General features: G+C 45.8%; 1 protein-coding gene across 7 annotated transcripts; it reads left to right on the forward strand.

Moving 5' to 3' along the window:
- Nucleotides 1-370: 370 nt before the first annotated feature.
- PNKP (polynucleotide kinase 3'-phosphatase) lies at nucleotides 371-12,906 on the forward strand. 7 transcript variants are annotated; one of them, XM_066628308.1, is made up of 17 exons: nucleotides 371-570; nucleotides 2,266-2,405; nucleotides 3,812-3,858; nucleotides 4,037-4,480; nucleotides 5,748-5,827; nucleotides 6,251-6,308; nucleotides 6,402-6,509; nucleotides 7,103-7,174; nucleotides 7,254-7,302; nucleotides 7,596-7,666; nucleotides 8,328-8,420; nucleotides 9,240-9,336; nucleotides 10,063-10,124; nucleotides 10,227-10,336; nucleotides 10,698-10,785; nucleotides 11,756-11,817; nucleotides 12,616-12,906. In XM_066628308.1, the coding sequence occupies exons 2-17, from the start codon at nucleotides 2,279-2,281 to the stop codon at nucleotides 12,734-12,736; spliced, it is 1,689 nt and encodes a 562-aa protein (XP_066484405.1). In that variant the 5' UTR covers nucleotides 371-570; nucleotides 2,266-2,278; the 3' UTR covers nucleotides 12,737-12,906. The 7 variants fall into 7 exon arrangements, with proteins under 7 accessions (XP_066484405.1, XP_066484404.1, XP_066484406.1 ...); XM_066628307.1 differs by having other exon boundaries at nucleotides 371-512; XM_066628309.1 differs by lacking the exon at nucleotides 371-570 and adding an exon at nucleotides 628-663.
- The last annotated feature ends 256 nt before the right edge of the window (nucleotides 12,907-13,162 follow it).

Here is a 13,162-nt window from a genome sequence, read left to right on the forward strand (position 1 = left end):
CTATACAATGGTTAAAGGCACAGGCACTCTGTCCCCCCCTTGCATTTGGCAACCCCACTCAAAGGCACAGGCACTCTGTCCCCCCCCTTGCATCTGGCAACCTAGAGTCAACATGTGCCCGACTCTCATGCTTCCTCCCAACGCAGATATAGAAACGACTAGAGTGACACAGTCCACCTGGCCAGTCAGGCTTCACTGTAGAGGTTTCACGGCATAGAGCGCCTTCACGCCACGCAGCCCATTTCAAGCTCGCAGCTGTGTGTCGCTCTATTCCTCAGTCTCTATCATCCCCTGCAACCGGAAATGGTGCTCCCCTCTCTGGTCCGACGGTGTCCGACTTCCGGTTGGGGACCAGAATGCGTGTAGCGCCGGCTTGGGGCTGCTGGTTGCGGAGAGGCTCCCCGTGCGGTCTTCTGCAGGCTGAGGAGCGCTGGGGGGGCGGGGCGCTCCTGATGGCCCGTCCTGCCCTTAAAGCAGCAGCTCACACTTGTTCAGGGGGCCACTTCATAAAGGTACCGCCTTGCATTGCGCTCCCTCTTAGAGCCCAAGCCTGGGCACGCCTGCTCAGAAGTAAGTCCTAGTACAGTTAATGGGGCTTACTCCCAGGAAACTGAGGCCAGGCTTGTAGCCTGAGAGCCCAACCCTGGGCACGTCTACTCAGAAGTAAGTCCTATTACAGTCAATGTGGCTTACTCCCAGGAAAGTGTGGACAGGACTGCAGTCTTAGAGCCCAACCCTGGGCACTTCTACTCAGAAGTAAGTCCTATTACAGTCAATGGGGCTTACTCCCAGGAAAGTGTGGACAGGACTGCAGTCTTAGAGCCCAACCCTGGGCACGTCTACTCAGAAGTAAGTCCTATTACAGTCAATGGGGCTTACCCCAGGAAAGTGTGGACAGGACTGCAGTCTTAGAGCCCAACCCTGGGCACGTCTACTCAGAAGTAAGTCCTATTACAGTCAATGGGGCTTACTCCCAGGAAAGTGTGGACAGGACTGCAGTTTTAGAGCCCAACCCTGGACACGTCTACTCAGAAGTAAGTCCTATTACAGTCAATGGGGCTTACTCCCAGGAAAGTGTGGACAGGACTGCAGTCTTAGAGCCCAACCCTGGGCATGTCTACTCAGAAGTAAGTCCCATTAGAGGTCAATGGGGCTTACTCCCAGGAAAATGTGCAGAGGATTGTAGCCTTAATCTGGGTGTTTCACAGTCCCACCCCTTCAGTGGGGAGGTGATGCTTCCCCTTCCAGAGTATATGGGGTGGGGGTTTCTCCCTGGAAGGGGGGGGGAAGAGGCATAACACAAAGTTATGGGCAGAGTTCCTCTACTCTGAGCTGTTCCACAGGGCTCTGCCCCACATTTAAGAGGGGCTTGCATGGGAGTCTTACTATAGTACTGTTGTTGGGGACTGTGACTTACTGTGGGATCCTCCATGGTATGGAGACTCAGGGCCCAGTGCTATCCACCCCTGCTCCCTGGGTCAGAGGCATTTTCTGAAGTGGGTGCTCCTCCTTTGTTTAGCAGGGGGAGAGTAAGTGGTCCTCCTCACCCCAGCACAGTGTCTTTTCTAGTGCCTGCTTGCTGGTGTTTTTTCTGTATCTTTTAAGACTGCAAGTTCTTTTGGGACAAGGAACCATTTCATTTTCTCTGTGAACTTTTTTTTGTTGTTGAAAAGCTGTTAATGTTAATAACTTTCCAGCACCAATGCAGCTATGCCAATGGGGCGTGCGCAGCATCCTGCAGTGGGAGAGGCAGTTGTGGAAGCCTCCTTTTTGTTCCCTTATGTCAGGGCTGCATTGGCGCTGGAAAGTTGAATAGATTTGGACTCTTGGAGAGTGTATTTCAACATGTACCCTTCGATGGGGTTCTCGCTCAGTGAGAGGTTTTTGGAACAGGTTCTTTACCAATCACCTCTATTTCTGCCTGAGCAATCTAATTCCACACCAACCAATTTATGATATCCCAGAATGGAGCTGTCCTTCCCCTAATTCAGCTCTCTCCTCCCTGCTGTGGCACAATACACACACACACACACACACACACAAAATTTACACGTATTCTGTGACACACACAAAATCGGGACCCAGCTTTTACCATGATATTTTCCCTTTTCTGCCTTTATTGTGTTATGTATTTTCCTTTGAAAAATCTAAAGCGTCTAGCCTCTGACAGAAAGGTCTTTGAAAATGCTTTTTGTCCCTAAGTATTCAGAGTGATATAAGTGTGTGGCGTCACCATACACATCCTTTTCTTCCCCCCATTTACAGACTGCATAGCACCATGCGGTGCCTCCTTATCAGCCAAGACAAGCGACATGACCCAGTTCTTTTGCCTGATGGTGTGACTGTGGTTCTGGGCCGGGGTCCTGAGACACTCATCACAGATAAAAAATGTTCCCGGAAGCAGGGTGAGTAACTTTTCCCTATTAGAGAAACTTTGCTGTCAGTGTAAAAATGGCCCTCAGTGGCTGCTTTGCACTATCTCCTAGCAATCACTGTGAGAGTAAGCCTCTGACCCTGCCTTTGGAGATATGGTCGGAGAGGACCAGCAACATAACCTTTTCAGTTGTGGCATCTTGGCTGTTAAATCCTTGAGGTTTGCTTGGTGACAAGTTTGATGTCTTTTTGGTGCCAGCTAAAGTCTTTTTTTATTTGCTCAGCCTTTTTAGATACAGTATTTTTAATGTTTTTATTTAGCAGAATTTTTGCTTGAACTACTAGTTTTAGTACAGTATATTGTATTGTTTTTATTATTTTTAAGGTTTGTAAGCCGCTTTAGGATTCCTTTGGGACTGAAGAGCTTAATATTTAAATAATAGCATTAAATAAGTAAAAGCTTCTCATCCAAAAGGTTCCTGCTTGTGTCATTCTCCCTGTTCCCACATTGCATGTCTAGTGTCAGCTGTCCTGCAGAAGCCTCAGAACTCTGACGGATTTGAGCCAAGGGCACAGTGTTTCAGGAAAGTGCCTCTTTTCTCGCTGGCTTCTGAGAAATGTGATTTGCAAAAAATTCTAGTCCTGAGGAACACCACTAAGTGATTCAGAGTCAGTGCCGTGCAGTGTTAGAGAGTTGAACTAGGGCCAGGAAGACACTGATTCACGTTGCACTCGGCCAAGGAAAAAAAGTCACTGCATGACTTTAGACCAATTATTAATTTTGTAACTAAAACATATCTTGCAGTTGTTCGTGAGGATAGAACTGGTAGGGCAGGGCAGGCCTGCCATGACCTCCTGCCAAGGCATGCCAAATGCTGCCCCACTTTTCTGATGATGTACCAGTCTCTGCTCTTCTCACTTGCCAGTGGGAAGCACTTCTAGCTCAGCACTCTCTTCCCTTCCACATTTCCTCTTCCTCTCTGCCCTTCTCTTCTAATCCAGGGAAGGCAATCACTTCAGTTGGCCTCATGGATAATGGGTTAATCTGGGGGGGGGGGGATGTGTGTACTGACAGGAGCTCTTTGAAGGGAAGGCAGAGTATAGAATGAAATATCCTTCCTTTCTTTTAATTTTTGACCATGTGGCCCTCCTTGGTGCACCCTGTCTGCTGCCACACATGTTTCTCCAGCCACCTATTATTCCTCCAGAATAAAAAAATCATTTCTCATTCTGCACAAAGCATGTTTATGGAGCATATTTGTATCAAACAAACATTACTTCCTTTGCCTGATCTATTTTGACCATGAAATTTTGAGTTTTCATGGCATGTAATTCACAATTTGGGGGACTGCTTTTCTTTGGGCACAGAATATGAGCTGCCTCAGATATAACAAGCCCTGTGTCATTTTCTTTCTCTCTCTCTCTCTCTCTCTCACAGTGGAGTTGCTGGCAAATTATGCCTACCGCTCTGTTAGGGTCACACAGGTAAGAGGTGAAAAGCCTTCCCCCATTCTGAATGAGGAATGGATTTCCTTCAGATGGGAGCCTCCTGCCTAAAAGGGAGAGGCGGCTGCCCTGGGTGTGTAGTTGCAGGTGGGTCCTTCCCCTGGGTCCAAGATGTGATTGGCTCTGGGGTGGAGGCCTTGATACTTTGATGTATCAGCAGCGAGGGGTGAACCCCACGTCAGTGGAGGAGATACACCTGAGTTGCGGAGACAGCACGACGCTCCAGGAGGGAGAGACGCTGTGCATGGTGAATGGACTGTACCCTTATCGCATCCACTTTGAGCAAGGTTCCCATTCCCCAAAGAAAACCCTGCTGGAGTTCTTCAGTCCTAAACGTGCCCTGAAGGAAGGCAATGGCAAGGCACAGCCCAGCAAGCGACCCAAGGCCTCTTCCCCACCCAAGGATGTGGAAGATGATGACGACGACCCTTCTGTGGCCAAGAAATTGAAGCAGCTGCAGGAGACAGCGGCTCGGGCACAACAGAAATGCCATTCTTCCCAGCAGACTCTCTCAAAGTTGGTCCCCCACCCATGTGACTCCTGGGAGGACCATGGCAAGCTCTTGGTGTTCACAAAGAAAGGTGTGGTTCCCAGTGCCAAGGTAAAGATATTCCTGGTTATTACAGGGTTATTTTAAGGGAACACTCCATTTCTGCATGTTTCTGCTGCTTTTTAAAATAGGAAAATCATAAACACTTGTGTACTTTGTCCAGAGCTGAAGGAGTGAAGTGAAGTGTAAATTTCAGCCTGTGTTGACAATTCCCACCATTTTCTCTCTTGAGCCATACCTACAGCAGAATAAGATGGTAAACTCCTGAGGTGGTAGATTGGATGGTACTGCTTCAGACTGTGATGGAAGGGATGCTGTAATGCTTCCCCACATAAGCAAACTTCAGACAAACTTGCCTTTCAGGGAGAGAACCTTTAGCCTAGCCCATGCTTCTCAAACTTTTAGCACCAGGACCCACTTTTTAGAATGAGAATCAGTCAGGACCCACCAGAAGTGATGTCATGATCAGAAGTAACATCATCAAGCAGGAAAATTTTTAATAATTCTAGGCTGCAGTCCTACCCGCAGTTACCCAGGAGTAAGTCCCTTTTACTATTATTGTTAAAATAAAATACATAGTAGCCTGTTAAAAGTGCAGGTCTGTAACATTTCCCGAAATGAAGTCACATACGATGGTAGCATCAAGTCTCATATATTAAAAATAAAATATTGAAATGAATGGGGACCCACCTGAAGTTGGCTCTTGACCCACAGTTTGAGAAACACTGGCCTAGCCTGCTCCTTCCTGTGATGGTTTTCTACTTGTAAACACTTTTACTCTCAGTGTCAAAGACAACCTGACCTTCAGTTCACTTTGAGTAATCATTCCACAATTTCAGGCAGTTCTGGGCAGTCAGAATTAAAGGGATTGTGCAGAGTTCTAGGAATTCTGAGATTATTTTTTCCCCTTTTCCATGTGTTTTTACAGTCTCCAAGATCAATAAATTGTGCCCACTTCCTACAAAGCCTGCTCTGCAAAGGGTACATAAGTAGCACAAGTGTCTGTTGTATCTGTTGTCTTGTGTGCTCCCTGGGGCATTTGGTGGGCCACTGTGAGATACAGGAAGCTGGACTAGATGGGCCTTTGGCCTCATCCAGCAGGGCTCTTCTTATGTTCTTAAGTTGTGGTCATCTCACTCGTTTCCTTTGGTGACTTGCTTAAGACATCTTGTTGCAGTAATTTTAGCCGGCATAGGCAAGAAGCAAGAAAGCAATTATGCTGATTGCTTGGAGTTCAGTAGATTCAAAGTAGTTGAGTGCCCCCCCCCCCAAAACCAAATGGCCTCCTTGATCTGTTTCTTTGTTATTTTATTTTCAGATTGCAGGGTTTGATCTGGATGGAACCATAATCACTACACAATCTGGGAAAGTGTTTCCAACAAGCCCTGATGACTGGAAGTGAGTACAGGGTTAACGGGCTAGGTGGTGGGAGAAGGGTATCATAAAGACCTAACGTAATGGAAAGAGAGTTGACCAGAATTGGGGAGGGTTGAGTGAATCCCCACTCAGGTATGATATTCATTGGGTCAGCCAAACCTACTTTACAAGATAAAATGGGATGGGGAATTATATATGCCACCCTGGTCTCCTTGGAGGAAAAGTAGGATAAAATAAAAAGAATATGGAGATTAATATCACTCATAGGGAAAGGATATCCGATGAAATATGAGACAAGAGTGATTGCTTTGTTTGTCCTTATGTTGTTATTTTCATGTTGCATTTTGCATACTTTTTCTAATCTTGATAGTAAAGGTATTCTTCATATGGGTGGTTGGGGGCAAACGACACGAGTTCTGGCCTTAACCCCTGTCTGCTTTGCAGAATCCTGTACCCTGAGGTTCCTCGCAAACTGAAGCAGCTTCTGAGTGAGGGGTACAAGGTAGGCTTTCTTCTCTGAGCTCTTTTCCCCAAACCTCTCTCCTTGCCCCTTGCCCTCGCTGCTATGTTCTTGTTTCTCCTCTTCACACTGCAGATTGTGCTGCTCACTAACCAGCTGGGAATCAGTCGTGGGCGTCTCAGGCCTGAAGTATTCAAAGCCAAAGCGGAGGCTGTAATTGAGCGGCTGGCTATTCCCGTGCAGGTGAGCAGATTAGGTGTGGTGTGTGTCCCCTGGGTATACTTTGCAAGGAAAGCAACAAGTTGAAGCTAGCAGAAGTGTCTACCTTTGATGACTATGGCACAAAGTGGCAACAACACTGGCTTTTAAACTGAACGGTCTTAAACTAGATGCTGCACAGGGAATCGTGGAAAGCAAATGACTGCTAACAGGACTAACAAAACTAAGTACTGACAAAACATACTAGGTGGAAAAGGACAGAAATAGAGACCGTATTATTTTTATGATGCCTCAATGGTTGTGCCTAAATTGTGAAACTCCTTTTCTAATGGGGTTCTTCCTTAAAGGTAACACTATTATTTCAGAGGGCATTGGGAATAATCAGTTGTCTCTATGCCCTACCTTGGCTTTTTCTACTACACGTTTAATTGTGGGTTTCTGTTGTTGTTCAACCGCTTTGTTGGAACCTAACAGATGAGAAGTCAAGGTACAAATATTTGAAATCATATAGTTGCCGTCATTAGAGATTATTACAAGTCAGTGGAGGTTTTCATATGCCATGATATCTTATGAGCCAGAGCTGTCTGGGTCACCTCCCTGCTCTCTTTTTGCTGCAGGTCTTTGTGGCAACCAGCTCTGGCATTTATCGTAAACCCGTCCTTGGCATGTGGGACCATCTATGCAAGAAGGTATGGAATAGTTAACAAGAGAGGTAGGTGGGGAGGAGATCTGTGCTTGTCTTGACTATCCTTTTCCTTGTATTCCAAGGCAAATGGTGGCCTAGCTGTGTCTGTGCACCAAAGTGTCTATGTGGGAGGTGAGTTTAAGTACTAAAGGATGCCCTTCAAAGTTGAATGGAAAGGAGGGCTTGATTTGCTTTCAACCCACTTGAACCATCTCAGTGAAGTGGGGGGGGGAGAGATGGGGGAGAGAATTCTGATTTCAGATTTGGAACATTTCATTGCAGGGAGTAGTTGCCAGTCTAACTCTCCAGACTTTCCCATGTCCCAATTTACAACATTCAGGTCTGACTCCTTGCAATGATCTTTCATAGAAATGTTTTTCCATCTCTCAGTAATGAATGTGTTCATATCAATTTATCTTCCCTAGATGCAGCTGGGCGCCCACCAAACTGGGCCCCTGGGCACAAGAAGAAAGATTTCTCTTGCAGCGACCGCTTGGTATGTGCATAAGTTGCCTGTCTCTTGCTCCTTCACAAGCCCCCCTTTCCTTAAGATTAGACCTTAATATTTAGACACCTTGGATGAGGAGACTTGGATCTGGCTTGATATTAACTCTTTTTTGTTTTTTACCAACCCCTCTTCTATCACAGCTGCTATCAACCTGGTTGTCTAAGAGTGGCTTCTTGCCTTTATTTGCACATGATGTGCAGCTGTGCACATGGATGCAGGATTCTATGTACCTATAGGTTTGCTACACGAATGCAGAACCTGCTTTCTTACATCCTCAGAATTTCACCTTTCAATCAGAAGCAAGTTTCTAGCATTTATGAATCTGTTTTTTCAATTAAAATCATCAGTAGTCCTTCCCCTAAAACCTGGAAATACCCTTCAATTTCCCCATGTTCCCCCTCATCCTTCCTTCATGACCAATGCAGCTCTCATCTATCCACAATCTTCATTGTAATTTCTCTTGTTCCTGACCAAAATGCTCAATTTCTAGAAAATCTGTAGAAGTAAATTCTCCAAAATTAGCCAAGTCAGATGCAAATGTATGACCTTTGCATGGAATATGTACTCTCTCGGTAACTGTATGAACAGCATTCATATGTTTCTGCATGTCATCTTCCCCCTTCAATTGTTCTTCTGCATATCATCCTAGTTTGCTCTGAATGCCGGTCTGCCCTTTCACACCCCTGAAGAGTATTTTCTGGGCTGGAAAGAAGCACCATTTGTTCTCCCTAACTTTGACCCTGTGAGTAATTTCTCAGTCTCTTAAGTCTCTTATTAAAACTAGTGGGGTTCTTTCCACCTGATTATGAATATGCTGCATTAATAATGCTATATTAGGATTACTAATATAGCAGATAGCGCTAATACTAATATAGCAGGTAGCAGTCCAAGAGCTTAACAAGCATTATCTGGCTGTAAGCCTCACAAGAACCATACAAGGTATAATTATAATTGTACTGTGGATTGGGGTGGAGGGACTTGGATTCGGCTGTGGCCGGCTAGTGAGTTCTCACCTAGTGAGGCCAAAAGTAGTGAGAGCCAGGATGGTGTAGTGTTTTGGAAGTTGGATTTGGACCTGGAAGATCCAGGGTTCAATCCCTGCCTAGTGATGAAGCTTCCTGGGTGACCTTGGGCCAGTCACTATCTCTTAGCCTCACCTACGTTATAGGGTTGTTGTGAAGACAGGATGAAAGGAACCTATGCATCCCCCTCAGCTCCTTGGAACAAGGGTGATATAAAAATGTAAAAATAAAAAAATAGAATAATGAATTCATGGTAGAGGCCAGATTGAAATGGGGCCATTTCAAAACTGAAATTCAAAATTGAATTTTTTAGCCATTGTGCTATGCTATCTCTGTATAAGTTCCATCTTGCACAATAGGAAACAAATAACTCATTCTGTTTGGAGAGGGGAGGGGCTGTAGCTCTGCAGTTAAGCACACACTCAGCATGCACAAGGTTTCAAGTTCAATCCTGGCAGTTTCTCCTGCAGTATCCCATCCAGCATCCTGGCCTGTATTCGCATCTTTATTTCAACTATGACCCTTCCTCCTCAATGCAGCGGGCACTGGACCCCAAGGCACAGTTGTATGATCCCCCTGATGCTTGCCTCACCTGCTCTTCTCCTGAACTGGTTGTGGCTGTCGGCTTTCCTGCTGGTGAGTGGCTGCCTGTCGTCATCTTTAGACTTCATATATCATTGCCTCATATAAACTAAAAAAAAATTTTAAGTGCAGTTTCCCTTTTTATCAGTCGTAAAACTGCAAGGAGCAAAAAGTTCATTGTTCCTCCAGTCTGGGAGCATGAGGCCAGCAGAGTTGCTGCCTTCTCTTACAGAAAGATCTTCCTTTCTTTTGGTCCTCATTTCTGAAAAGAGAGTAGGGTCCTCCATGTGGCTCTTCAGCAGTAAAGCTGGAGCCAGCTTCACATATTGTTCTCTGCCATCTAGATTCTTCTCAAGCCTGTCTTTTCTTCCTTTCCCTTGATTAGCCAAATATAAAGTCTTGGATGATGGATCGGTACAGAGCTAGAAGTATCAGATGGTACTGTTGCTCACAATCCTGAACTCCCCTCCCTGCAAGGCTAGATAACTGAAGCACTTGCCCTCTTTGATAGGCACTGCGTTGGTCTTCAGCAGTCATTAAGCACTGGTGTAGGCCTTAGCAGAAGGAAAAGAAAGGCCCACTGAAATCCAGGACTATTGCAGAGGCTCAGAGGCACCAAGAAACTAGATTCAAATCCACAGATACACACATTCATTTGTGTGTGGATGTATAACTGTATGGTGCTACTGGCGGCCCTCATTCATGTCCCATTTTGGAAAACCCTGCTGTCCCATTGTCCATCCAGCTAACTGCTACCTCCCTCCTTTTCTTCCCCTCCAGCTGGCAAGTCCACCTTTCTGAAGCGGCACTTGGTGTCTGCTGGTTATGCCTACGCCAACCGGGTAAGTGGGGGGGGGGGAGGACTAAGCCTCTCCTTGACCTTCGCACTAATATTTCCTCCTCCCTCCCTCCTTCACTCTTGTAACCTGTCTTCCACTCCACAGGACACGCTTGGTTCCTGGCAGAAGTGTGTGGCTTCATGTCAAGCAGCACTGCAGGCAGGGAAGAGCGTGGCAATAGATAACACCAATCCTGACCTGGAATCACGAAGCAGGTAATGTTCCTTCCATGGACAGTTGTGATGGTTGCTAGTCCAGCAGAATGGAGCTGCTTGAGTGGGCTGCATCTTTGAATCTTACCCCTGCTAATTGGGTAAGAAGGCACTTTTTCAAGTGGGTGTCCTCTTTTTAGCAAGGGGAGAGTAACTGGCCCTCCTCACCCCAGCAGTGTCTTTTCTAGTGGCTGTCTGCTGGTGTTCTTTTGCATATTTTTAGATTGTGAGCCCTTTTGGGACAGGGAGCCATTGTTTGTTTGTTTGATTTTCTCTGTAAACTGCTTTGTGAACTTTTTGTTGAAAAGCGGTATATAAATACTGTTAATAATAATAATAATAATAATAGTGTTTTCCTCGGCAGGTACACGGAGTGTGCCAAGGAGGCTGGTGTTCCCTGCCGCTGTTTTCTCTTTACTGCCACATTGGAACAAGCCAAGCATAACAACCGAGTAAGGACGTTGGTGTGATTGAGCTTAAAAGGAGTTTCGTCTCCCCTTCTTCAGAGATTATGTTTGAATTCATCCTTCCTCCTCCCATCCCAGATCTGGGGAAAAAATTCAGCATCACAAAAGGCATCTGTTTGCTGGTGAGCTGTATAGAACTGTCATCTTCCCAAGCCAAAGGTGGTGAGGGTTTCCGTGAGGATTCTGGCACAGGGAAACAATGAACATCTTGGTATTTGCAATCAAGCACTTTGAAGACCACAACACCTAGACCGAAGAACTGTTAAGTTCATTCCATGTTTCTATGTTTAATCAAGCACCTTGTTCTGAGAAAACTGCCCTGTTGGATAGTTAAGCAGTTTTGTAAATACATCTGTGCTAGATGTGACTTAGCAAAGAATTACTGTGGTTTGACAGTACCATGGTCTCTCTCGCTCCACAGTTGGTCTCCTAAGCATGGTCAAACTAGAACTATCACAGAAATATTCAGGCAGCACTTGGCTGCAGCGGCCACCTCTTTATTGCTGCTTGTTTATAAATTGCCTCTACGTGAAATCATGTAAGGCAAAATATAGCATTTGTTAGTCTGTAGCAAAAGAAATCCTGTGTGGTGTAGTAGTGGTTAGGAATGTTGAACTTAGACTAGGGGGACTTGGGTTCAGATATTTGCTCAACCACGAAGCTTACCTGGGGGCAGTCAGTCTCAGCTTTATCTACCTCACAAGGTTGTTGTGGGGATAATCTCAGGTATGTTTCCCTGAGATTGTTATTAAATGTGAATAATCCATTTTTGAAAGCAAAACCTGTGCTTTGGGCTAGTGGTGTAGGTAAGGGTTGCTGATGGTGCTTTATGTATTACTTGATTTTGTAAAAGCCACATCCTGCTAGCCATCACAGTAGCCAGTGAATTCTACAAGTTAAAAGTATTTGTCTCAAGGCTTCTGCCTAACAGGTTTTTTCCCCCTCTTTATTTCAGTTCCGGGAAATGACTGAGAAAGGACACGTACCTGTGAATGATATTGTCCTGAACAGCTATAAGTGAGTTCCTGCATGTAATGGGAGGGGAGGTTCACAGTGGAATTGGGATGGTGCTTCTGGGCAACTTCCTTGAACCCCCTTAATCATGGGTTCTAGTCCATGCCCTACTATGGGAAGCTGGGTCTTTGCTCTGTCGTTATCTGTTGGCTCAGTCCAGCAGAAACCTGTGTTAGGAGTGGACCTCGACAGGTGGGAAACCCTGGCCTCTGAGCGGCCCGCTTGGAAGCAGGCTGTGCAGCATGGCCTTTCCCAGTTTGAAGAGACACTTGGCCAACAGTCTGAGGCAAAGAGGCAAAGAAGGAAGGACCACAGCCAGGGAGACAGACCGCACTTGCTCCCGGTGTGGAAGGGATTGTCACTCCCGAATCGGCCTTTTCAGCCACACTAGACGCTGTTCCAGAACCACCATTCAGAGCACGATACCATAGTCTTTCGAGACTGAAGGTTGCCAACAGATTTTGTGAAAATACTACACAATAGTTTGCGTTCTCCTGAGTGCACTTCCATCTACTAAAACCAGTTACCAGTTCTCTCAGTTGTGTGTCGGAAAGGGGAAAATAGCCTGTTTTGAACTCTAAACCAACTCGAGCTCTGCAAGAGTAGATTTTTCTCACTTTCCCATCTGTTGCCTTGAGTTCCATCATTCCTTGATCCAACTTTTCAGCTCCATGAAAATCCAAGTAAAATTATGTAGCTGTTACATTATATCATCTGCTGGAACAAGGGTAGTGGTTTATTATGGGCAGGCTCTACCTACCTACTGCAGCATGGTGTAAACAGGTCCCTTTCTCTCTGCAGGAATAAGTATGTTGAACCATCACTGGAGGAGGGCTTCTCTGAAATCCTCAAGATTCACTTTGTGCCTCAGTTCACTGACCCTCACCTGGAGTCAATCTACCGTCAGTTCTCACAGGGATGACAGCAAACCAGCATCCAGACCCCAAATTCGCACTCCTGCCCATTGTAGAAGCTTCACTTGGCTTATTTGGGCTCCCCCTGCTGGTCAACGGGGAGCACAGCACCTGCCCCTGGTTGTCTGAATAGGGCAGAAATGGATTCCGCTTCCTATATGAAAGATTTTTAAGAGTCATGTGAAATAAAATTTTGGAACTCCAACAACTGTCCTTTTCTTTCAGGTAAGAACTAGTAGCCACTTTTTCCAGCAGTGCTAACTCACAGCAGTATTATGACTTATCCCTGCTTTACTTTTCAGGGCAGCTCTGGCCAACTAGATTCCCTAAAATTTAAATGAGAATTTTTAACACCTGCTCCCATACATTGTTGTGCCCCAGCTGGGCCTTCTGGAGGCCTCCGATAGGCACTTATTTTCTACAAAAACCAGAAA

This window comes from Tiliqua scincoides, chromosome 5 (assembly GCF_035046505.1).
Source record: "Tiliqua scincoides isolate rTilSci1 chromosome 5, rTilSci1.hap2, whole genome shotgun sequence".
Lineage (NCBI taxonomy): Eukaryota > Metazoa > Chordata > Lepidosauria > Squamata > Scincidae > Tiliqua > Tiliqua scincoides.

Coding starts and splice junctions, on each gene's coding strand:
- PNKP (XM_066628305.1), top strand. Junction 6,309..6,401: donor TTCTGAGTGAGGGGTACAAG/GTAGGCTTTCTT, acceptor TTCACACTGCAG/ATTGTGCTGCTCACTAACCA. Junction 7,175..7,253: donor GGGACCATCTATGCAAGAAG/GTATGGAATAGT, acceptor TTGTATTCCAAG/GCAAATGGTGGCCTAGCTGT.